The sequence below is a fragment of the Homalodisca vitripennis genome, unplaced genomic scaffold, assembly GCF_021130785.1.
Source record: "Homalodisca vitripennis isolate AUS2020 unplaced genomic scaffold, UT_GWSS_2.1 ScUCBcl_1152;HRSCAF=4423, whole genome shotgun sequence".
Classification (NCBI taxonomy): Eukaryota; Metazoa; Arthropoda; class Insecta; order Hemiptera; family Cicadellidae; genus Homalodisca; species Homalodisca vitripennis.
The window spans coordinates 117,447-144,541 of NW_025777317.1; the positions used below are offsets into that span (position 1 = coordinate 117,447).

Here is a 27,095-nt window from a genome sequence, read left to right on the forward strand (position 1 = left end):
AAATCACATCTTTTTACAGTGCCCGAATTATGAATATGCTAGATGTCAGTGTTGTAAAGAATTTACAGGTAGGAACAGAGATTATGATATAAGAGACATTTTGAAGACAACAGATTTAACAATGTATAAAGAACTTCTCATTTTTCTCTTTACGATTAAGAAAGACATAAACAAAAACAAACTATTTCATCCATTCTATCAACATTAATGTTCTTTCTTGGGAGTGTTAACAAAATAAATCCGTGGCCCATACCTTTTCGGGTTAGGAAGTTGGCCTGACGGGTCCCTGGCCATGAAGACAGTAAACCCTACCTTGATCCTATTCACATCCTGCCATTATTTTACAATCCCAATCCTCTTTGAACTAACAGTACACAATCATATTTGTTTCACCCGATTCCACTAACAAAATAGGGAAAATTTTATAGAATATTGAACAACGAGGCTTCATGATATACGAAGCCTGCTCTAAGAAGCTAAACTTGAAGAAGAAAAAAAAGATGTTTAGGCTGTTTCAGTTTCAGTGACAGGCGCGGTAAATAATGGAAGATAGAATGATAGAATCACATCCAAGACTGACATATAGAATAAAAATGAACATAACTACAAATCAACAAATGTGTAAAATTGAATCAATTTACACGTTCTAGGCGACTTGTGAGTACCACTCTATCGCATTAGCTACCTTGATATTATTGAGCCATTCTAACCATAGAAACGACCATTTGTTTACTATATATTGGAGGCCCCGTTTTAGATGGTTTGTTAGGCTGTCTTGGGATTAAATTTGTTTAATGTACATACATTACAAAGGATGTTCAACTTAAAACACAAAACATTAAAAATATTAGTAGCCTAGTTCTACTGCTTTTGCTTGATATAAAGATCTAGCTTTATCCAGTTTATATTAGGCTAGTTAATCAAAAGAAAATGCTCTGGAAGAAAATTAAAGTAACAGTATAATAAGTGGCCACCAACACAATGGGATGATAGCCTAATTATCAAATGATATGGAATCATCGATATTCATGACCATCTTGAAGACAGAAAACAAAATGTCAGACCAAATAAGATAATAGATTTATGCTAGATATTTTTTTTTAACTATATGTTTGGCTAGTTTTTAATCTTAATATAATTTGCAAATAATACTTATTTTTTTACAAAACATGATTTTAATTTTGAATTTATTTTTATACACGTTTTTACTTTGAATAAATTTTGAACGATGATGTCGAATTAAATTAACTTTTAGGCTTTAAAAATGTTAATATAGAGAAGCTGTATTTTTGTATGTAGTCCAAAAAGAAATGAATTTGTTTTTTTAAATTGTATTTAAAGTACTCTTGAGCTGCGTAGTACTATTACAATTAGGGTAGACATGTTTCATAGCATTTAAAAGATGCTCGAATGGATCACCACATTATCATAATTTCTCGTCTATACATACATTCCGTAAGATGATTGGCAATGCACTCACTTCTGAAACTAGTTTTTTTTATAAAATTATTTTGAGCCAATATTCATATATTCGTCACCTTTGTTCTTGTCATCACTAGCCTTCTTCTACATAAATGAAATAACGGCTCGAAATGGCGTTACTAGCAACAGCAGTTAATGACGCTCTAGTCTAATTTAAGAAAGCTGGCAATGATTAATTATGAATATCTATAGGTCACATGTCGTATCCGATTGTATCGATATTTAAAATCGATAATCATCCAATTGTGTTGGCCACTTATTATACTGTTGCTAGGTAAATGTTTACTTTACCCACTTTTGTGGAAACTAACAAATGGTCTACATTCGTTAGTCGATTGTTATTATCAAACAATTAGATATATTATCCTATTTTGATATTATACAATTGTAGGCAACAAGAAATATAATACATAAAAACATACATTACAAATTTTTAATAAAATAAATGTAACAATTACATTATGAAAGTAACAATACCAGCTTTTGCCTAGACCTTCACATTAGAGAAATGTTACAGTATTTATAGCTTTCCCAGATATTAGTGAGTAACCGTTTTTGTGAAGTAGAGGAAAGGATTCTCCCCAAACAGGCACACTTCCCTCCAGTACAGTCACGAAGATGGTCTGCTAGACAGTCTGTCGGTAGTCCACTCCTCAAACTTCTCTTTACTGCTCACCAAGAACGGTCACTTTCAATTGCATATCTCACACAATTTCCTCATATTCATCATCATTTACAAATTTCCAAAAGTTACTTCTTGTATATTGTTTATATTAAACATTACTATAATTAGGATGTTGAAAGCTTTTGTTAAGTTAAATTAATTGGGTACTTTGGGATTATACCGCCCACACCAGTATGAAGAACACAAAAATATAAATTTATAGAAACAAACATGATAGAACGAAAAAACAACTGTTTAATTACAAAATTACAAGCATTCCCAGGTATTGTGATCGGTATTGTTGTCGCTGTTATCTTATCTTTCTCGAGAATCCCGATTAGGGCAGGGCGCGGCATCACATCATTTGAACGGTACATAATTGCCTTTCCATTACAATTCAATTTATATTTCTGATCAGCCCCTCTAGAATTTGATATTTTACTGATAGGTACTATCTCGAGGGATGTTTTTTCTTTCGTCGACATCAGCGTGGGGCAGCACCGAAGCTCGCGCTGATGGCCGGAGGCACTCGCATTTTGGGTGGCGGAGTGTGATTAAGAATAAAAACAAGTTTTGAGTGTTTTTTCAATAAAGAGTTTAGTTTTAGTTTGGTAATGTTTGTTTTTGTCGAATTTTTGTGTTTGGAGAAATGTAGAGGTAAAACACGGAAGTACAACAAAGCGACGTACCAGCTGAACGGGTGGCGAGACTCTGCAATCACGTTATCTACTAGACCGCTCGACTTTGACCTCTGTCTGAGGGTGGGGATGGGTTTGCGATAAGACAAATCCTGTTTTATATTGACGAAATATTGTTCTACACTAATCTAGTAATCAGTAGAAGCAAAATGTCAAATAACGATTCATGTCTGGGTGTGGTCGGTATAATCCCAAAGTACCATCATTAATTGTAATATCAAATTATTCATTTCATCAAAACATTCGATGAAAACAACCAAATTATGAGTGTTATTAAAGTCCCTGAAAAGTATATTCAAACTGCTTATTTCGCATACTCTCAGTCAATCATTAGATATGACCTGGTCCTAAAGAGAAATTGTAGTAAAATAGACAAAATTTTATTGTTGCAAAAAAAGCTGTTAGAGCAAGGCTGTTGTACAAGACCATTGTTAACCTTTGTTTTGCATACTTTCAGTCAATCATTAGATATGGCCTGGTCCTTATAGAGAAACTGTAATAAAATAGACAGCATTTTATTGTAGCAAAAAAGCTGTTAAAGCAAGGCTGTTGTACAAGACCATTGTTAACCTCTGTTTGTGAAGATGGGAATTCAAACTGTAATAAACCTTTATATATTTTATCTTCCTTTATATATAATGAGAAACCCACAGTTAGGAAGACTTGCCAGTGATGTACATAGCTACAACACTCGTAATAAAAATAAAACAATAATTCACTCTCACAGATTGGGCAAGTTAAATGGTCACTTTCACTTGAGCATCTCATTCTTAAATACCCTGTAAAAACATTTACACACAAATTTTACCATTGTTTCTGAACATCTCAATTTCATTCAGTTGAGAAATTTCTCACTGCAAATGATTTGTTTCTAATTTGTATAATTTGATATATTGATTGTTAAATTTTGTATTTGTTGTTAAATCTTATATTTACTATTGAATTTTATACCTATTACTGATTTATATATTTTTTAGGGAATTTTTTAAAATTGTATACATGTTGTTACAATCTTGTTACTTTTTACAATTGTTAATGCCTTGTCCTGACTAGTTTTAATGCAGCCTGCCTAAAAAACAAAGTACTAGAAAAACTGTCTCAAACCACTGAACTAATATAATGTTGCTGTAAATGCTACTGTTGGAATTTTATTTTTATTTTATTTAGTTTTTAGAATAGTACATTGTTACCTAAATTCAAGCTCAGATTCAAGATTCAAGGTTTTGTCATTAGGCAATCCATAGAAGTGCAATTGACAAAGTCATAGCTAACTATTTACAATGATCACAGCATATAAACCTTAAAAAATACATATTAGGCACATATTTTTCATGTAAGTCAATTGAATAAATATGAAAGTCAATAAATAAACTAAACTATGTACATAAATTATTTACTAAAGTTAATGTAAGGTTTAAAAGTTGAATCTACACACAGTTAAAAATATCATAAATAAATGAATAAATAATTTAAAATCTTAGGCTACTAATATCACAATTCAAAAAATCATTCACTGAATAAAAAACATTTTGTTTAAACCACCTTTCTGTTACTTGTTTAAAACTTTGGGGTACAGTGCATGCCTTTTCAGGTAATTTGTTAAAAAAATTTAAGTTTAATTTTAATGTGACTTCTATTGGTTTTCTCTAATTTTATTTGAGGCAATTCTAAGAAATAATTTGATCTAGTTGGATATTTATGTACTTCCTGCCGTACTTTAAACAACTCAAGACTCTCTTTAACACTAGTTAAACAGCAATATATATATATATATATATATATATATATATATATATATATATATATATATATATATATATATATAAATTATAAAGGGTCATTACTTCTAGTTCTTTAAAAATTTCTACACACGACGCCCTAGGTTCAAAATTTTTATTATCCTAAGGGCTTATTTTGCCATACAAAAACTTTTTCGGAGTTACAAGAGTTACCCCATAGGGTTATGCCATAAAGCAAATGAGATTGAAAAAATGCATAGTAGGCCATAATTAGCATATTTCTTGATACACAGTTTTTTAACCTTCTCAAAAGATAGGTTACCCTTGCCAGTTTTTTACACAGTTCTTCAATGTGATAATCCCAGCTTAACCTAGATACATTCCCAAAAGCTTTACAGGCTTAATGTCTTTATATATTGTGTGATTCAAAGAGAAAATGATTTTTTCAGTTTTGCTGTTGTTTACCATAAGTTTATTAGCCTCAAACCAATCTAATGCCCTTTTAACTACCTGGTTTTCTTACATAACAAGTTCATTAAGATTTTGATCAAAATTTAAGAGAGTGGTATCCTCAGCGTAGAATATTGTTGTACACTGTGTATTAAAAGCTAAGTCATTGATGGCAATAACGAAGAGTAAAGGTCCTAACACTGAACCTTGCGGGACACCCACTTTTATTTCTCTAAAATTAGATTTGTCTTGCCCTTGTACAACCATCTGCTCTCTATAACTAAGGAATGATTTGAAAAGATTTAGTTCATTATTATTAATACCATAACAAAACAATTTTTTCACTATTAATTCATGAGAAATACAGTCAAAGGCCTTTGATAAATCTATCAGTGTTGCAGACGGCAGAAACTTACTTTCAAAATTTAAAAGAATTTTTCCACTACTCTTTCTACAGCTTTTACAGTACTACGTCCAGAGATGAATCCAAATTGTTGATCGCACAACAAATTATTTTGTACAAAGAAAAGATTTAGTTGCATTTTTATACACCCTTCTAAAATTTTACTAAATATTGGTATCAAGGAATTTGGGTGATAACTGGATGGATTAAGTTTATCTCCTTTTTTATAAATGGGTGTAACTTTACTTATCTTAAAAGTTTTAGGATATTTACCTTGTTCCAGAATCATATTAAAAATAAAGGTGAAAGGTCTTAAAATTATGTCTATGATGTCCTTTACCACTTTGTTAGATATCCCGTAATAGTCCTCACTCCTTGGTGAGCTCAAGTTTGATACTAATTTTAAAAGGTCACTATCTACAATTGTTTTCCAACTAAAGATCTCTATTGCCCTATTAGAATTCAAGACGTAATAATTATTTGTAAGTTCTATTGTATTGTTTTCCAATACACCAGTGTTTAAACCACTACCTATATCTAGATTACTTACTAAATTAACAAAATAGTCATGAAATGTATCACATTATATGCCTGCTGCCTGATCATACTTATTGTTATTGCCAGAGTTAGTTTCTGCTTTTATTACATTCCAGGCTGCTTTACATTTATTTGTGGCATTTTGTATATAGTTTTCATTTCACTTTATTTTTTCTTGCCTAATTTTGGACCTGTACTATTTTAAAGCTCCTAAATATTCCTTCTTATGGTAATTTTCATTAAGTGTACCCTTGCTACTTTTGAACCTATCATAAAGGCCAACCACAAACTCTCTAAATTTTCTTAACTCTGATGTAAACCATTTATGGTGTGGGATTTTCAAAGCATTAGTTTTAATCTGCTTCACTTTACAAAACTCATTGAGAGAGTTTATCACATTATTAATAAAGTAATCACAGGCTGATCAACCTCTGAAAAATTGCCAGTATGTGACCAGTCTACAGCTTTTAAATTTCCCCTAAGATTTAAAGTGGCATTATATGAAAGGTTTCTAACATATTTTACTTCCTTATTACCATTTAATTTTGGGTTAAAACAATCAAACTTTGCTATAATCCCTGCGTGATCCGATAAGTGGGGTTCTACAACTATACAGTCAACATGTTCTCTAGATACATTTGTGGCAATATTGTCTATACATGCTTTACCTCTAGTTGCTTCTTGATTCAGACAGTACAGGTTACAAGATCTTAAAACATTTAAAAAAGAATGTGTTTTATATGATTTCTTTGCAATATTTATGTTAAAATCTGCTGTTAAAACAATTTTTGAATTTTTATATTTTTTTGTACAGAAAAGTTAAAAGTGTGTCCAAAAAAATGTCCATATTAGAATCTGGTGGTCTGTAAGCTGTAACTATGGCAAGGTTTTCCCTAGACAGAATCACTGCTGTCGCTTCAAAGGTTCTTTCGATACAAAAACTATCCACATCAATAGTCTTGAAATCAATATCCTGCTTGACAAATATAACACTTCCTCCTCCTAGTGACATTTTCCTACAACTAATATTTCCTATCTTAAAACCATATGGAACATACATGGAGGCTTCCTCAGTATTGTTACGTTTTTACAAACTAAATAATTCTTATGTGGGTTTACAAATAAGCAACACGATTATTAGTTACAATATTAATAATGTTTATTAAAGCTAATTTACAATAAGGACAAATAATTACTTTAATTGAAAGAAATTACTATTTACAATTATTACTATTAATTACAACTCCAATAATTACAATTACTATTATTAATATTTGCTAAATGACTAAGATGGCTTTTGCAAAACTAATATTATTTGCAATCACAAATATAGCTAATTAACAAGTGGCTTTACTGTCTCTTCTGCTTAAGTCCAATTTGCTTACGGTTTCCCCGGTGTCGTATCCTTCCACAGGAGTTGTCCAATACTGCGCTGAATCTTCCGGTCGATCCCACGATGCGACGATTCCCACAGCAGTATCTCCGCAGGCACTCACTATCACAGGATCCGTGTCACGACACCCACTACACTGCCTCACTGGTACTCACAACTCCCCCGGCTCCCCAGTAGACGGCCTTATATAACCTTCTAGCATTCTTGCTAGAAGGGTCTATACCGGTGGGCTCTGGAAGGTCTAGAAGATTCCGGAGTCAATGGGCAGTGAGTCTTTTACCAGGAAGACTGCTCTAGACTTTCTATTGTCATCAGCCTATTCAGAAGAAAGGACTGGCCCAGCCATTTATGAGGGTGTTGATGGCTCTCGCAGGAAGGATTTATGGCGGTCCCTTACGTCAACAGCCAGGCCGCCACCGCAGCCGCGCGCGACGGCCAGCTCCGTGACACTGCCCTCTCCTTAAGGCTGATCGTCCCGATCAGTGTTGGAACCATGGTAAGACGCTAGACGATCTAGGTGGACGACGAGCATCTTGCCTCTTGGGTGTCTTTGGATTCGGTAGACCACGTCGTTGATTCGTGTCACCACACGATAAGGTCCAATCCAGTCCTGTTGAAGCTTTGGGCACCTTCCCTTCCTCCGCAGGGGACTGTAGAGCCAAACCAAGTTGTTCTCCTGGAATCCAGCTGAGTTGGCTTGTCGGTCGTAGCGAGCCTTCATCTTGTCACTGGCGACCTTCAGGTGCTGGCGAGCAAACTCGTGAGTGTCGTGCAATTGATCAACGAGTTCCGAGGCGAAGTCAGTCGCTGGCCTCTCCTTGTCAGGTGGTAGGCCGAACATGAGATCACTTGGTAGCCGAAGTTCTCTTCCGAAGACCATTCTTGCTGGGGTAACACCAGTTGTTTCATGGCTAGAAGATCTGTAGGCCAGCAGAAAAAAAAACTGGCACCTTCTTATCCCAATCCCGCTGGCTGGTGGAGACAACTTTCCTGAGATGACCCGACGAGAGTCTTGATGTATCTCTCAACCATCCCATCGGATTGCGGGTGAAGCGGGGTTGTCCGTGTCTTATGCACTCCCAGACGCTGAAGAACATCCCTCATCAAGATAGAACCGAAGTTCGTCCCTTGGTCGCTGTGTAGCTCACGGGGTACCCCGTACCGGCAGACGAAGTCGTTCACCAAGCATCCATGCCACAGTAGATGCCCTGGTTTGGTATGGCGTATCTTCTGGCCATTTCGTGAAGTAATCCATGGCCACCAGGAGATATTTATTCCCTGCGTCTGTCACGGGAAATGGTCCAGCGATGTCGATGGCGATCCTCTCGAAGGGTGATCCAACGTTGTACTGCCGCATCCTGCCTCGACTTCTTGTTTGAGGCCCTCGGCTTCCAGCACATACATCACATTGGCGGCACCATTTCTCAACATCAGCCCTAAGGTGCAGCCAGTAGAACCGTTGTCGCAACTTTTCCACTGTCTTGTTGACACCAAGATGACCTCCAGACGCTCCGTTATGCAACTCCATAAGGACTTCCCTCCTCTTACTTCTTGGGAGTACGATCCTGTTCGATTTTCCTCTTCCCGTTAGGAGCTTCCAGATCCTTATTAGTACTCCGTTCTTGATCTTCATAGAGTCCCACTGTGCCCAGTAGCTCTTGTATAGGTGATCTCTTAGCCGCGATGTCTTCCCAACTAGGTCGAGTTCCAGCTTCCACTCACCTCTCGCAGGAGTGGTCCGATCTCCGTGTCTCCTAGCTGCTCGTTCCGAAGTTCACTCATTTCCCATCCACTAGCAGGCTCCACGGTGACACAACGTACTTCTGCCGAAGGAATTCTTTTCTTCTACCTTGGAGCAGTGCTTACAGCCTTCTGGACAAGGACGACGTGACAGAGCATCAGCGTTGGAATGTTTCTTCCCTTGTCGGTGTTCAGACGTGAAGTTTGTACTCCTGAAGCCGCTGCACCCATCGCGCTGTCTGCCCCTCCAAGTTCTTGAAGTTCAGTAGCCAAGTCAGGGCGGAGTGATCTGTCCTTAAATGGAAAGGTTGTCCATAGAGGTATTTATGAAAGTGTTCTAGGGACTTCACGACTGCTAGCAGTTCCCTCCTTGTGACGCAGTAATTCCTTTCGGCCTTAGATAGTGTTCTGCTGAAATAGGCTACCACGGTTTCCCTGGCCATCCTGAACTTGCGAGAGTACTCCTCCTATGCCCACGTCGCTGGCGTCAGTGTCGACAATGAACTTTTCTCCAAAGCGAGGGAATCCCAAGATCGGAGCACTACAGAGAGCAGTCTTGAGTATCCCAAATGCTTCACTCGACTCTGAGGTCCATTCAAACTTGCGCTGTTCTTCCGTGAGCTTGGTCAGTGGCTTAGCAATATCGGCATAACCCTTCACGAAGCGGGCGGTAATAGGTGCACAGCCCGAGGAAACTTCTTACCTCATGTTTGTTACGTGGTGTGGGCCATTCCTTTTTTATCGCTCGTATCTTCTCTGGATCCACAGAGACTCCTTCTGACGAGACTACATGTCCGAGATAGTTTACCTTATTTTTAAATAAGTTGCACTTCTTCAGGTTAAAGCTTCAAGTTGGCAGAACGAAGCCTTATAAAGATCTTTTCCAGGTTCTGAAGATGGTCTTTAAACGTCTTTCCAATGACTATGATATCATCCAGATACACTAGACAGGTTTCCCAAGTTAGACCTCTAAGCACGTTCTCCATTAATCTCTCGAAGGTAGCTGGTGCATTGCATAGTCCAAAAGGCATCACGGTGAACTGCCACAGTTCCGTTTCCATTCCCTAATGGAAAATGCCGTTTTCTCCTTGTCCTCTGGAGCAATCTCTACTTGCCAGTACCCACTCTTCATGTCCAGGGTCGAGAAGAACTTGCCGCCTCCCAGAGCATCCAGTGTGTCGTTCGATCCGCGGTAAAGGGTAACTGTCCTTCTTGGTGACGTTATTGAGTAGTCGGTAGTCCACGCAGAACCTAGAAGTCCCATCCTTCTTCTTCACTAGTACCACCGGCGAATTCCATGGACTGCTGGAAGGCTCGATCACCCCATCTCGCTCCATCTCCTTTGTTATTTGCTCAGCTTCCTCCCTCTTCGCCCAGGGTAGTCTCCTAGGAATTTGGCGGATTGGTTGTGCGTCTCCAACATTTATCTTGTGCTGAAACTACAGTCGTCCTGCCTCTTGGCCCTGTAGCAGTTTCGAAAACATCCTGGTACTCCTGTTATTAACTTTAGCTACTTGTTTAGTTTGTTCCAAGTCCATTCCCTTGCAAGCATCTCTCACAAATTTAGCTATGTCTTCTGGAAGATTCATTTGTGGCAGGATGCTGTCTGTCTAACAGATTGCGATACAGAAGAAACTGGAGTAACAGGTACCTAAAGAGCTTGCCTTGTTTTAAAGTAACAGGATAGTCGTTTAAGTTCATTATGCAGACTGGAACTTCCCTGGAAGATTTGAAAACAGTGTCTTCCCTACAAGGACACACACTCGGCCAAGCTCCTCTTCGTTTACAGCTGGGTCTAACATTAAGTTCTGTCCTTCCGGTACAGTTCTGTCGACTTCTGCTCTCACGATCTTCTGAGCACGAGATGGCAGTGTGGTATCTTTTAATAACCGCACCGAAGAAGTAAGATTTTTTCTAAGCTGAAGGACGACTTCTTCTCCGCCAACAGTCGTCACCCCTTTCTTGAGGTCTAATTGAAGGCCAAGTTTCATCATTACGTCCATGCCGAGTATAACGTCCTCCTCGATGTTAGCAACGAGAGTGCGATGTTTAAAGCATGTACTCCCGATGCAGAAGGTGGCAACTGTCTCCCCCGTGAACACTGGCCAAGTCCCCAGTCGCAGTCCTCAATGTCCAGGTTGTTGGAGTGACTTTATTGGGAGGTGAACAAACATCTCTATTTACTATGGTCATCGTTGCCCCAGTGTCTAGTAGAAGGCTTCTGGGCTTCCCGTTGACTAATCCATCTATGTAGAGGCTGTTAGTCTGTCCTGACAAAGATGCCACAATAATGCTGTCGGCTGGGGCCTCAGTTTGCTGGGTTGACAATTGCCCTTCCTGTCAACCCTTTTTAGTTTTCCTGCATCTGCCCCCCGAGAGGCTCTATCTGGGCACTTGCTTCGGGGATGGCCCAACTCTCCACAACTCCAGCAGCGGATTTCCTTCTTCCTGTTCTTCAGCGCATCCAGCACTCTCTGGACTACGTCTTCTATCTTAAAACCTTCTTCCACGCAGACTCCTCGAAGACGTGCATGTCCTTGCACAGACTGTTTTACTGCTTCAAATTCTAGTGCTTGTGTTAGCGCCTCGTGTAATGTCTTAGGACGAGCCAACTTTACAGCCTGCTGTGTTTCAGCGTCTCGAAGGCCGTCGAGGAATTTGTCGATGGATAAGTTCTCGCAGACAGCCTCATCACAAGTAGAGTAAGCACCTCTTACAAGTCGTGCGATATCAGCTTCAAATTCCTGCAGTGATTCATTGGACTTCTGGTGGCGACTCCTGAGTTGAGACCTGTAGACCAGTTCCATGTGCTTATGTCCGAACCGCATCTCCAGTCGTCTAACCAGTTCTCCGTAGTTTTGGCGCTCCGCAGGTGGCACGGTCTGCAGGACCTTTAGCGCGTCTCCACGCAGCGAAAGGCAGAGCATGGACGCTTTTGTTGATGACGGCCAACGGTGGACGGCGGCAGCAGTCTCGAACAGTGTCCGAAAATCCTCCCAGGTCATCTTACCGTCGAAGGTTGGCACCCCTGCATTACTCATTGGTGGACATGAATTAAGCTGAGGTTCCGTAATTAATTCTGGTTTTCCATCTTCTGGGCTAACAATGGATTCTGTGCAGGTTTCTGAGCCCTTGTTTCTCTGAGCTATTTCCTCTAAGATCCTAATTCTATCACCAAATTCTTTTGAATAATCATTTAACTTGTCTTCTAATTGTTTGGAGCAACCCATTTATACCTGCTTCTAGTTGCTTTTTAAATTCCTCTTCAACTCTACAAATTTTTAAATTAAAACTCTGTAGCTAATTCGTCTTTCATTACTTTTCAAGTCATTTTGAAGTGTTTTCACAATTACTATTTAATTTTTCTTCCAATGTTTTACTATTACTATTTAATTTTTCTTCCAATGTTTTACTATTACTATTTAATTTTTCTTCCAATGTTTTAGTTAAGTTAGATTGTAACACTTTGGTAAGCTTACTTGCTTCAGTTTCAAAAAATTAATATTTCGGGATCTTCACCTGCTTCTATCATCGCCTGTTTAAGTCTATTAGCTAAAAACTGTTTTTGTCCCAGAAGTATCTAAGTCCCTTTCTTCTAACTCCCGTTTTAAATCAGCCACTTTCAAATCTGCTAACTTAAACCCACTAGAAGCCATCGTTTTATTATATTATTACTTTAAAATAATATTAATACAATAAATAAATAATAAATAATATCTAAAAGTGTTGCTTTAACAAATCAATCCCACTTCTGACACCAATGTTTACGTTTTTTACAAACTAAATAATTCTTATGTGGGTTTACAAATAAGCAACACGATTATTAGTTACAATATTAATAATGTTTATTAAAGCTAATTTACAATAAGGACAAATAATTACTTTAATTGAAAGAAATTACTATTTTACAATTATTACTATTAATTACAACTCCAATAATTACAATTACTATTATTAATATTTGCTAAATGACTAAGATGGCTTTTGCAAAACTAATATTATTTGCAATCACAAATATAGCTAATTAACAAGTGGCTTTACTGTCTCTTCTGCTTAAGTCCAATTTGCTTACGGTTTCCCCGGTGTCGTATCCTTCCACAGGAGTTGTCCAATACTGCGCTGCTGAATCTTCCGGTCGATCCCACGATGCGACGATTCCCACAGCAGTATCTCCGCAGGCACTCACTATCACAGGATCCGTGTCACGACACCCACTACACTGCCTCACTGGTACTCACAACTCCCCCGGCTCCCCAGTTAGACGGCCTTATATAACCTTCTAGCATTCTTGCTAGAAGGGTCTATACCGGTGGGCTCTGGAAGGTCTAGAAGATTCCGGAGTCAATGGGCAGTGAGTCTTTTACCAGGAAAGACTGCTCTAGACTTTCTATTGTCATCAGCCTATTCAGAAGAAAGGACTGGCCCAGCCATTTATGAGGGTGTTGATGGCTCTCGCAGAAGGATTTATGGCGGTCCCTTACGTCAACAGCCAGGCCGCCACCGCAGCCGCCGCGCGACGGCCAGCTCCGTGACAGTATAATGCCAGTGCTCACTTAGTGTTACAATATGACAATTCAAACTACTTAAAAATAAATCCAACAAATCTAACTTATTTCTAATGGATCGAATGTTAGATATATTTAAGGATTTATTGTCGCTGTAGTCTGACCTGGATGCTTGCCCAGCTGCAAGGGTTGGCAGTTTTCCGACGCAGTACTTCTTGAAGAGGAAAGATCTTCTACTTGCTGTCTTGACTGCTGAGTTGCTGGAATGTCTCTGCCTCACTTGTTGTGATTTGTTGAATTTTTTCAGCTATCAGCTTTGCTAACCACTGTTTCCCTCAGGTGTTGAGATGTCGGCCGTGACGAGTATGGAAGTGTCTCTGCTTTACTCACATCAACCACTGTAGCGTGTGAGTATTTCTGGCCTAACTCCTTCAAGCGCAGATTAGTCCTTGATACAGCTCGATTCACACAAGACCAGTTTACCAAGTCGTATCGCGTCGGCAGATCAACCAGAACGACATTGATGTTTTTTGTGTTGTCCAATGTGTCAGATATATTTGACAGAGCCTCTTCACCCTCATTTCTAGCAGTGTCATTTGACCCACACATGAGTACCAAAATGTCTTTTTTGTTTAAATTTTCCCCTTCAATATTCTTTTTCTTCAAAATTTGCTTTGATCTCCCTCCGGAATTTATAAAACCCACCGCTTCATATTCAGTTAGGGAGTGTATGTTGTTCAGATGCCAGGCTAAATTTCAACCATGACTATCAGCGCAGAGGAGAATCTTATTTTTGCCAGGTCTCTCATCATCAGAAGTGTTTTCTTTTAGTTCTCCTTCTTTTTCATCCTTTTCTTGAGATAAAAGAACTTCAAAACGGTTTTGAGTTACTTTATTAAAATTTGAATTTAATCATTTTTATATAGCTCTTTTTCATATTATTTTGTACATTTCTTAGTGTTTGCAACTGATGGAGGAGCAACATTTTGGTTTTTTTTAGAACTCCATGCTCTTTTTCCAACCCTGGTGTACCTTTTTTCTGGAGTTGAATGAACCAGTGGAAGACTAACATGTAATTGTTCTCTATCTCGTGTTGGTAAACTTGGCCAATGAGGCTCCTTAATTATAAGATTTTGTTCCTTTATTTTTCTCTCTAAATTTATTATAATTTCTTCTTTTTGTAAAACTAAGGATTCTAACTGTACACTATGGTTTTTGAGTTTTTGTATTTCTTCCTGTGCTTGCCTCAAATCTTCATTCAAGGTGTTTATAATTTCCATTTGATTCTCGAGTTCCTGAGTAACATCTATTTCTATTAAACTTGTTTCTAAGTCAAGCTCTTCAGCTATATCAAAAGATAAGTATGACTCACAGTACCATTTTTCTTTGGTTTTGTAGATTTTGTTGTACTCATCATTACTTAAGGAAGTAAATTTAAAATGAAACCATTTAGAGCATGCTCCCCTACATAATATGGACTTAGCTCTCTTTATGTCCCTTGTACACTTCCCACAAAAAAATTGTTTTTTATTTGTCATATTTGAAACACAGTTAAACAAAATAAGTAAATAATAATAAATAGATAATAGCAAATTCAATAACTGTATGAAATTATTAAAGCTAGTGGTAGAATAAATAGTTCCCTTCCAAGGATGTGAGTTTGTTTGAGGAGGTTCCAAGCAAAAGCAAACATGTCACCCAAATGGAACTTTGGGGAATTTGGAAAAAACTAGTATTACAACATTATGCAATATTACAATAAATTTATATATTTTTTATGATTGTTGTAAACTTTGTGAGTCAAAATACGTGCACATTTCAAATGTATTTCACGTAATGTGCTCGTTATTAGCAATACAAATATGGACATGTTCTTATTTGACTGATCACAAGGGACATGTTTGCTTTTGCATAAACCTACATTGGACATGTTTTCTTTTCTAGGGTTTAAAAATTCAGTAAACAATAGAATGTATAGTATAATACTAGTTTTATTGGTATACAAAATTTATTACATATTATGTTGAATTACTATTTTAGAAAGTAGGCTATAATAAAATTTTCAGATATGCAGTCCCACATCAGGCTCCAAGCAGTCACACTCATACTCTTCCTCGTCACCTTCAATTTCATGACATTCCGGTGTCTCCTCAAGAATTATCTTGTACCAAGACAAGTTAGTATTGTTTTTCCATTCGTCACCGTACATTAACTTCAGCAACGATTCAACGTCCTTCTTCTTAGATGATTTTATAGCATGTCCAAGTGGAACAGGCTCTAAAGGGGTTGAAAAACACTTGGTAGATGACCAACCCTTCTTCTGCAGGGAAATGAACTGTTCAGTATCACTTTGAAATCTGAAATGATCAGTTGATTTCACTTTAACAGTGGAAACTTCACGACGGCCAGTTGTTTTTTCCACTACCGCTTTTCCCTTCTTTAAGAAAATTCTCTTCTTTTCAGAAATATGATCAACGTTCCTAAATCTTGAAGATAAACATTTTGTGTTTACTAAGGACCACTCATCTCCCAGTTTCCGCACTTCTCCTACAGATTGATAGACAGTGTAGTAATCTTCTTTGGTGCTCATGGTAGGCTGCTTCCTCAATAACTTCTCTACTCTACCAAAAACTCGGTCAGCGGGCATAAAACTATGCCCTCTAACAGGAAATGTAATGCTAATCTCTTTTAAGTTATGACTTTCCGTGCCTAGAAAATACATCAAAGTGTGGATCAAGGGGTTATTTTTGTTTTGTCCTGGACACCCATCACAAAACAGTCTTATTGTGTGGACATTTTCAGACAAACTTTTTGCCTCTGAAATTAGAAAATGCAAAATAGCTGAGGATACCTCGGTTGCCCCTCGTTCAGCTAGTTCCTCAGTCCAAGTATAAAATACTGGATCTCTTGCATCTGATCCAACAACACAGAGGCAGTAAAAACTAAGTTGCCTTTTATAAAATGCTTCTTGGATGGGGGTTTTGGGGAGAGGTTGTACCTGCTGTAGGTCGAAGCAGAAAGTTACTTCGTCATCTCTATTCTCCCTCATGAGTTCATAAAAGCACTTAGCTCTTATTTTGTGAATTCTTTTCTCGAACATAAGTTTGGTGATGACTGGTTTATCTACATTAGGTTTAGCTTTTTCTGATTTGATTTTAAGATCTAGTTCATAGCAAGTGCAGCATACATCTGTGGCAGGGGATCTAAACCCTATATTGAACTCATTAAAAACTCTGCTAAACATGCTTTTTGAAACTGTTAGATCCTTTGACACTGTGGCATTGTATATAACGCGCAATTTTGCCTTGTTTAAATCTGATTGCAGGTATATTCTCTTCGACTTCTTTCGATTGTAATGGCTCTCTCTTCCTCTCAGGTTGCATAAAAATAACCTCAGAGCCTGTTTTTTGGGCTCACACTTTTGGCTGCACCTATCGCCACCTCTCTTGTCTGTTATAGTTTCTCCATTTTTTATCTTCAGAGCAATGTTGTGCAAGCGGGTTGCTTTTAAAAGGGTGATATGCATAAAAAACTTTTTGCACACAGGTATTATCTTTCCAGTTACAGAAATTATATTATACTTCACAGTAAAGTTGTGTTTCTTTGAGCTAATTGAGGTAGGCCTAGGTCTCTTTCGTTTAATGTTATTTAGACTTACCCAGCTGGCAATGATTCCATCTTGTTTGTTCTTTTCTGCTTCCTTATAAAGGACTTGTCTTGTGTTCAAAGCATCTTTAGGTCTCACTAGAGCACATTTCACACCTTTGTTCAAATGTTTACAAGGTTGGAAAACACGACAACCAAGAGGGGCACCATGTCGTTTTAACTTAGCTAATGTCCTTACACTTGCTGTCTTTGGTTTCTTTCTTGAGCCTTGATTAGCATCACCAATTCTGACTAAACCATTGTCATCCATATTTTCCATAACTTGATACATAAAAACACCATTAATACTATTGCAAATTATTGATAGACTGTGTAATACAAACACTGGAATTATAACCTCAAACCCAAATAGCAGGTAACTGAAAATAAAAATCATAATATTGCTGATCACATGATCAGATGGAGCCTTCTCATTGGCTAGAGGGACATGTTTGTGTCTGCTTGGAACTAAGCGGGGACATGTGTTTCTTTGTTCTGAACCTGCATATTTCAGTGTTTATTTTAAATAGGACATATATTTTTTTGAATGAATAAAAGTGAATGGAGTGATAGCAATGATGTTCATGATTTCAAATCAGCTGCTAACTCAAATTTTTATTTTTATGGACATGTTTGCTTTTGCTTGGAACCTCCTCGTTTGTAAACAAAGTTGGGTGTAGTTGACAGCTGGCAGTGATACCTGTTCAGGCCCAGTCCTAGCTCAGCTCAGTTTACAGTCCAGAGGTCAGGATGTCTTATCTCTGATCATTCTTTATCTGTATTCAATTAACATTCTTGTATTTCCATGAAAAAACTTTGATTAAATTGTCCTTATCTTATTTAATTCACAGATTTTATTAAAACTACTCACATACACTTGAAGCTGGTTGTAAACACTACACTTTGATGTAAAACACTTCCTCGGCAGTTCTAAAAAACCACTAAGTTTATACAAAATATTGAAGAGCACACTTGTACCTGTTGCACACTGTGTACCATTCACAGGTACCATCAGATAAATTGAAAAGGACCTTACATAAGGGCTCTGGTAATTTAACTTTTTTATCTATAATAATTATGTACATACCGACCTATATCAGTAAGCCAATAACAAATAGTAAATATGTACAGAGGGCTACATTGCTTCATTTTATATTTAAAAATTTTTTGTTATATCATATTATTTTGTAACCCTTATAATCATCTAAAATGTTATTAAAAACTTTGTAATATGTTTTAACATTAAAAATAATTTTAATATGATATATAACAAATTATAAATTCAGTAAATTACATTATCTGTTTCATTTTTTGGTCATGTCTTCTTTCAGACACCAGCTTTTCTTACATATACAGTTAAAACGATTTACACTTTAATATATTGTTATATTAAAGAAATTGAGGTTGATACAATAATTTTCTAGATAATCATTGCGGAACTAACGCACACCATAACTTCGTAATTTTGTATGTACAATACATATAATCGATTTATAAAACATTTAGTGCAGTCATTGAAGCATTATTGCTACGAATTTTTTTACTGTGAACCGAATTGCATATAATTTTGGAATTAGGTTCATCTTACCCTTAACTTCAAAAGTGAAAATGATTTGTACTCCACAACCCTGGGAGTGGTTGCCACCCCTTCTCGGGGGTGATTTTTTGTTTTTCAAAATAACCTCGAATACCGATAGAAGGCCTAATTTTAAGCAAAAAATCATCTATAAAGATTTTCGAAAAATCCAATACTTTTCAAAGTTATTGGCAATTGAAAATTAGCAATTTTTTCATGTTTTTCATCGGTTTTTTGCAAATATCTCCAAAAATATACGTTTTATCGAAAATTTTATAAAAAACAAAATTGTAGCAGGTGAAAAAATGAACAATGTGGTTTTTTATAAAGTATTCTAAGTGCAATATTAAAGATCAAAGCCGTTTTGTATTTTTTCTGAAATTTAATCGATGTGGTCAATGCCATCTAGTGGCGAGCAGATAATGCATTAGGCATTCTAATAAAAAAAGAGTTTTGTTGTGCTTGAAATAAACTTTAAAATGAGCACTATTAAAAGTCTTTTGCACGTAAAATAAGTGAGCTTGTATTGCAAATAAGAGGAGCATCTAGTGCTTTTTTCTTATAAATCAATGGGTTTCATAAGTGCCATTTCCACTAAAGTTAAAATTAATCGTATTCCGCCTAGAATTAACTTTATTATGAAGAGTTTGGTAGATTTTATCAGTTTGGCTGCTTCAGGACATCTTTTTTAAAAAAGCCACGATTAAAAACAAGTTCAAATAAAAAAAAACACTTTTTCATAATATCTCAAAAATAACGACAGATACGTAGAAAAGTGTAAGGATGAAAAATTTACGTATTTTTCTGACAAACAATTTGGTTTATTTGCCTTTTTTGTCAAACAAAAATTGACGGAGATATGATTGTTTAAAGAGTGTGTGGCAGCGCAATCACAGCGTCTCTTAAGCCCTTTAACCCTTCACTGTTTGAGAAAAAGGTTTCTTACTATATATTGCAATAAAGGATGTTGTAGCTCTCTTAATTACCTTTACAATGGTTTTTTATAAATTGTGATAGCATGAAAATTGAAGGAGTTATGGTCCAAAAACTTATCATATTTTTTTCTACTTAGTAACTAAAAATTTCGGAGTGTGAATATTTGGAGCAATGTGAAAGTATGCAGTATAATAGAAACCCAAACTATTGTAATGTGTATATATACAGTATATATATACACAATATGGCTCATATATTTTGGAAACAGGCATGAATACATACCAACGTTCTTATATGTATATATAACACATTTGAGTGAATTTTATATAATTTGTAAATATTGTATTCAATAAATGGCAATTTTTTACTCTAAATTAAATTATTTTTAAATATGTAATCATATATATTTACTGTTTTAATTTAGAGGTATTTTTAAGAGTAGAAAAGCTTAAGAATACGATAATAATTTTTCGAGTGTTTGGAATAATATTTAAATCCTTTTCATTTTATCAAAAAAATGTTTAACAATTTTTTATCAAGGGGTAGTTTTCAAGGGTTGAAAGGGGGTTAAAAATTTGATAATTATTATAGAGAATATAAACTATTACTTACTCTATACTTACATCTTTTTATGTCGTACCAAAGTATTTTTTTGTTATTCTTTCAATTTAGGGGTTGTTTGCAAGGGTTGTACGATTTTCAAGGGGTTGAAAATGATTTTAATATGAGGTAATTGTGTTAGAAAACATTTTACAATTTCACCAGTTACTATTAGACATGTTTTCTAGCGATAAAATGGCTCAATGTCAATTTTTCCATTAAGGGGTTGTTTACGCCCCTTAAAATAATAGGCGGAGTTCAGATCATTTTCACTTTTGAAGTTAAGGGTAAGATGAGCCTAATTCCAAAATTTCATGCAAATCGGTTCACAGTAAAAAAATTCGGATTACTGCACTAATTTGGTAACTTGATCACATGTAAATATCAGTTTCTTTATTAAAAATCAACACAATGACTTCACACTGAAAAATATGTTGTTAATCTCCTAAAATTGTGTAATTACTAATTTAATCCATACTCAAATACGCATATAATTTTTCAAACTAAATTTAATGTATTAGTGTGATCAACAAGTACAGTCGAGAAGGGACGTTTAGGTCCTGATGGTTCTGATGGATAGCAATGACAGAATGACCTGAGAACTGAGCGGCAAGAGAAAATGTATGTCTGAAGTTTGCGGCACCGTGTGGTACCGTCCTGCCGTCTACGTCATTCGTAATCAGTGTCGAGCGTTCTCCGTAAGTGCAATAAAAAACATTACACTTTTTAAGTCGCCGCTTCGTATTTCGGTGAGGCCCCGGTTTGGTCTGTGGACGAGTGTCTAGATTACAAAAGAAAGTTTTGTTAGGTTTTGCTATCTCGGTTATATCAAAAGCTTGACTGAACTAGCTGATTTGAAATTGGAAAAAGTTGCGCAAGTTTTGTCTCAGACAGTAAAAATAAATTGCTAGTCTAAACGGGCGCAAGAACTTGTGAGCGCCGCAACCAGTATCGCCGGACAGTTGTTTGCAAGAATTGGACAGAGGTGTCAGCCGTTAATTAATTATAAACATTGCTGAGACATCACATCCGTGTGTGAACAGAACAGACTTCGTACTGACTCCCGCAACAACCAGCGATAATGCTGTACAAAGTTCCCGCGATTAAAATTACTTATCTTTTTCACATTCTCAAGTTCTCTCGCAACTTTACTTGCCAGTGTAAAAGCAACGTAATATTGTTGACAGTCTGCAGACAGCCATCCGGCCAAATCCACCACGCACATAAGTTTTCGTCGTCAGAGCAGCATTGGATGGACAGCGGCTAGCTGAAATCCCTTCAGTCCTCCGATCAAAACTATTCATTCTTCACCCACACGTAACGGTTGGTAGATAATTTTAACTGTTGAAACGAAATAATCCAGCGTGTATGAATAGCCTAATGTCATGTTATTTCGTAGTCCATAGCTATAATATAGCGAACACGCTGTGGCTTAAACTTAACTTTTCGTGTGTTTAGTTTACTGTGTAAGTTGAATAATTGTGATTCTATTCTTGCATTAATTTAAAGGCCAACACCAAATATTTAAGAGCCAATATTTTGTGATAATTGATTACGTTAACTATGTTCGTATTCTGAGGGCTCGTGCCGATGGCCGAGAGGTCTAGAAGTTGGAATTTGAGTCTGAGTTAGAGACAGCGCAGGTTCTAATCCTGTCTGTGACCCTTGTACTTTTTATCAGTACCATCGACATTGTATTGTATCGACTCTCCCCCGTTTTCTGTTTGATAAGATCCTCGCACAGGCCAGTAGGCCATGAGGACGGGCAGAGTAACTATGGAAGGTGACTTTTCTGTACATGTGTCTACTGACGAAATGTTTCTACAGATCTCAAACTAACCGCACTTCCGTAGGAGATAACTTTCTGATGTATTCTTCATATATTGGCCGGCAGTGGGATAAATGCGGAGTCATGATACTTTCGTAGGATTGTAACCAAAGCTGCCACCAAATATGAGAACCTCAATAAGCGTGAATTATGCATTCATTTTGGACTCGTGAAAAACATGTTGATTATGAATGTATTTCTATAATGTCATATTTTTATTAGGGATGGATCGATTCCGATATTTGATCCCGCGGCTATCTTCACTCAATTGTGATACCAACCGAAGTGCTTAATATTTAAGTATAATTCGTATGTTCTATATTTATTTTGGCGCATCATCGTCGAGAATCTGCTGCATCTATTCGTGGGCAACAACTGATCAGCAGTACACAAATTATCTCTTGCTAAAACGTGTTTTGTAGTTATTTGTGTATGAAATATAAATTTAGAAACATATAGTAAATTTACCAACGTCTTATTTACTACTGTGATTTTCAATAACCATGAGAACTATCACAATATCGATACTTAAGCATTAATGTTTAGGCACTTTAATGTTTAAAATATTCATGTTTTATGTTCACATTTACGTTCTTCTTTACCTTGTAAAATTATTTTAATCAATATAAGTACCTTTTTGTTTATATTCATATCATAGTATGAAAATATATCATATAAATATTCATATCATTTCATATTCATTTCAGTTTTTCATGAAAGGTAAGGATAAGTCATTCGAATTTCATGAAAAACCATGTTTTTGATGTGATGAAGGTATAATTTTGGCCATGGATAAGTGCTATCTACACCCACTGTGCGTCATCTTCATGTAACTAGTGAGCTCTACGCGATTTGTGCTCAGGTTCTTGTATTTGAGCACAACAGTGTCAGATTGGAAGTAGTCTTAACCATTACATGTGATGCTTGACATCAACTCATTGTTATTGACTATCCCAACTTGTGTTAATGATATTTGATTACAATGAGAAATACATACCTGTGCCTCTCTTGTAGCAATAAGAAATTAGTATTCTAGTTTATTATTAATAAATAAAAATGTTCATTACACTTTGGAAATCTTACAATGTTAAGTAAATAATGTTTTAGTTATACGAGCATGTGTACAGGGAAATTTACTCTACTCCACTAAATTATGAAATAAAACTTCTAGTATAAGTTTGTTCTTTGTTTCAGATTCAATGTCATAGCTGTTGGAAGCAGTTATAACTGAGGACACAATTAATTTATTTATCATGTGTGCATCATGCAAATCAAAATGTTAGTGTTTAATTTTTCATTAAACCCAAGTAATGTACATCAGAGTTTCCTAATGCAATTTGCTTCCACGATAGACTTTTCTGTGATCAGAATATTGGCTCATTTATTTGCTATTAGATAATACTTGGTATTTGCATTAAATATCTATTAGTGAATGGCGTTTGTTTATAAATCATTTAGACAAAATAGAATTGTGTATGCTGTAAAAAGTTGTGTATCAAGTAAAATTTTAAATGATAAATATTATTAACATTGGTTTTCATTTAGTTTATATTCCTTGCAAAAGTGATGTATTATGATTAATTATTTATTATAGATTCATAGTATTGGCAAAAATGTACACTTTTACACATTGTGGCTAGGCTACAAGTAAAGAAGGAAAGAAAACTGTTCCCTGTGCAGCTATACTTGTACATGAGTGCCATTGGAGGAACAAAATGTTAACCCAAAGTGAAAACCCATATAAGTGTTCACTTTGTAGCTATTCTTGTACTAGAAATAGTAACTTGAAGAAACATATATTAACTCACACATGTGTAAAACCTTATACATGTTCAATGTGTAGATATGCTACTTCTAGAAACAGTGCCTTGAAGAAACACATGTTAACTCACACAGGCGAAAAGCCTTGTAAGTGCCCCCTCTGTAACTATGCCTGTACTTCAAATAGTAATTTGAAGACTCATATATTAACTCACACAGGTGAGAAACCGTATAAGTGCTCCGTGTGTAGTTATGCTTGTTCTAGAAGTGATACCCTGAAGAGCCATATGGTAACTCACACAGGAGAAAAGGCATATAAGTGTTTCCAGTGCGACTGTGCTTTTACTACAAGGTGTAACTTGAGAAAACATTTATTAATTCATACAGGTGTTAAGCCTTATAAATGTATTTTTTGTAGCTACGATTGTATAACAAGCGATATATTGAAGAAGCATACATTAACACACACAGGAGAAAAACCGTATAAGTGTTCACTTTGTAGCTATTCTTGTACTAGAAATAGTAACTTGAAGAAACACATGTTAACTCACACAGGCGAAAAGCCTTGTAAGTGCCCCCTCTGTAACTATGCCTGTACTTCAAATGGCCACTTGAAGAAACATATGTTAACTCACACAGGCGAAAAGCCTTGTAAGTGCCCCCTCTGTAACTACGCCTGTACTTCAAATAGTAATTTGAAGACTCATATATTAACTCACACAGGTGAGAAACCGTATAAGTGCTCCGTGTGTAGTTATGCTAGTTCTAGAAGTGGTACCCTGAAGAGCCATATGTTAACTCACACAAGAGAAAAGGCATATAAGTGTTTCCAGTGCGACTGTTCTTTTACTACAAGTTGTAACTTGAGAAAACATTTATTAATTCATACAGGTGATAAGCCTTATAAATGTTGTTTTTGTAGCTACGATTGTATAACAAGCGATATGTTGAAGAGGCATACATTAACACACACAGGAGAATAACCGTATAAGTGTCCCCTGTGCAGCTATGCTTCTGCACAAAATTATGACATGAAGAAACATATATTTAAACACACAGGTGAAAAACCTTTCACTTGTTCCCTGTGCAACTATGCTTGTACTGAAAGTGGCTCATTGAAGAGACATTTGTTAAAACACACAGGTGAAAAACCTTTTACTTGTTCCCTGTGCAATTATGTTTGCACTGAAAGTGGTACATTGAAGAGACATTTGTTAAAACACAAAAATGAAAAACTATGTAAGTGATGTTGTGAATATATCCATGTATTACAAATTATACATTAATTAACATGCACAGATGAGAAATTTTAAAAGAATTTTGTGAGTGGAGGTATGTTTTTACTACAATTGAAGAACACAGGTGAAAAAACTTTAGTGTTTTCTCTTTTGCACTCAAAAGGGGACCTTGTAGAAACATAATAACTAATTCTCAAGAAAAATAATTTATTGTTTAGCTACCTTTGTACTGGAAATGACCATTTGAAAATAAATCCTAACCCATATGGGCTGAAACCTTTATAATGTTTCCTTTTTATTTATATTTGTACTGAAATTTAAAAATTAAAGGTATCAATATGCAGGAAATAATCTTGTGTTCTTAATGCCAATGTAGCTACGTGTGTCCTGTAAGTTAAATTAAAAGGCAAATTAATTATCTTTTACTCAAAATGGTACGATAATTTATGTTACTCAATAAACTAAAATACTATCTACCTCATATGATACATATAATTATTTTGACATTAATTTTTTATTGTGTTTTGTATTCAGGGGTGCCCATCCCCCCCAAAGGCTATGGCGCATTCCCCCCCAAAAAATTTACCATTCATGGGGGTGTATAAATTATACAGTATAATTATTGTCAAATTTTTTTAATAAAATGTATAAACAACACATATGCCATACAAAATAATAAATCAATGTACAGTACTATAATTAAAAGTCAAAATGGCTAGAGGTGTTTCAAAAAGGTAACTAATTTGATAAACTTAACCCTTGATTATCCTTGATGGCCTTTGTAAAGCAGCAGTTTTTTCCTGTTCTCACTTGAAATGCCAAATTTGTCTATGATCTCACTGTTTGGAATTGATTTAAAATATCCTTTTCGGATGCCAAAACCAACATATCAGACAACCAGGTATCACCCATACTGCTTCTCAATCTATTTTTAACGATTTTAAGTTTGCTCATTGCTCTTTCAGCTGAGCAACTTGTTGCTGGCAGGGCGAGAATTATCTGATACAATGATGTCAAATATGGAAAGCCAGATATGTTCAATAAACAGCGATAGGGTCTTATAAAGCCCTTCTTGATCCATTGATCAAGATATCGTTGCTTTGCAATTGTACTTGTAGGCTACAATCCAATGTTTCATCAGAAGAATCTTGGGTTTCAACTTCAACTTCTTCATTGGTTAGTCTTGCATTTTTGTATTTATCATCTTTTGAAGAAAGGACCTCTGACAGGTCAATATTTTGATAGCTGCCTTTGTATAACTGGCTGAAAACAACAAACTCCTCACAAAGTTTCTCGGTATCCAATCCATAGTAACCACACAGGTCACTGACAATGTCTGGGTTTAGGGTGTCGTCCCCAGTGTTTAGCAGCTTTTCGTGAGAAAAATGAGTCATTTACTGCACAAAATTTAATGACCTTTCAGGAAAACGATCATGTAGTTGTGTGATCACGGAATCAAGCACTTTAAAGAAGACTTCTGTCCTCAGTTTTGCCATAGGATCTAATATTATTTCAACAATGGCAAGTTTGTCCATGAATCTTTTTCTCTTTCGGATTCGTTTGTTTGAAGTTTTCTGGAGATTGTGTTCTTGAGCAAAATGATTAATACTGCCCACCATTTTGTCCCATCCCTCGTCGGTTCTCATAGATTGGAGTTTAGAAATAGTTTCAGACACCACTGTCGGAATCATTCCATAGTCAATAATTTTAGACTGTAAACAAACAGTCACTGGTGACAGAATTTTGAATAGTTCGGCAGCAATGATCATAACTGCAGCAGATTCATAATCAAATAGTGCTTTCAGAAGTCCTTTTGCTGATGTTCTTGAGTCCGTTTCAGATTGAGTGTTATCAGATATGTCTTCCAGGGTTTCTCTTAGGACATCATAGCAAGTTATAA

At 36.2% G+C, this 27,095-nt stretch overlaps 1 protein-coding gene across 2 annotated transcripts; it reads left to right on the forward strand.

Annotated features, from left to right (window-relative positions):
* Positions 1-494: 494 nt before the first annotated feature.
* On the forward strand, positions 495-25,671 carry LOC124371265 (zinc finger protein 708-like). 2 transcript variants are annotated; one of them, XM_046829602.1, is made up of 3 exons: positions 495-657; positions 13,919-14,018; positions 23,391-25,671. In XM_046829602.1, exon 3 carries the CDS (start codon positions 23,912-23,914, stop codon positions 24,938-24,940), a length of 1,029 nt encoding a protein of 342 aa, XP_046685558.1. In that variant the 5' UTR covers positions 495-657; positions 13,919-14,018; positions 23,391-23,911; the 3' UTR covers positions 24,941-25,671. The 2 variants fall into 2 exon arrangements, with proteins under 2 accessions (XP_046685558.1, XP_046685557.1); XM_046829601.1 differs by lacking the exon at positions 13,919-14,018.
* Positions 25,672-27,095: the final 1,424 nt, after the last annotated feature.

Excerpts from the sequence above, each read along its gene's own strand:
- LOC124371265 (XM_046829602.1), top strand. The coding sequence starts at position 23,912 with ATGTTAACCCAAAGTGAAAACCCATATAAGTGTTCACTTTGTAGCTAT.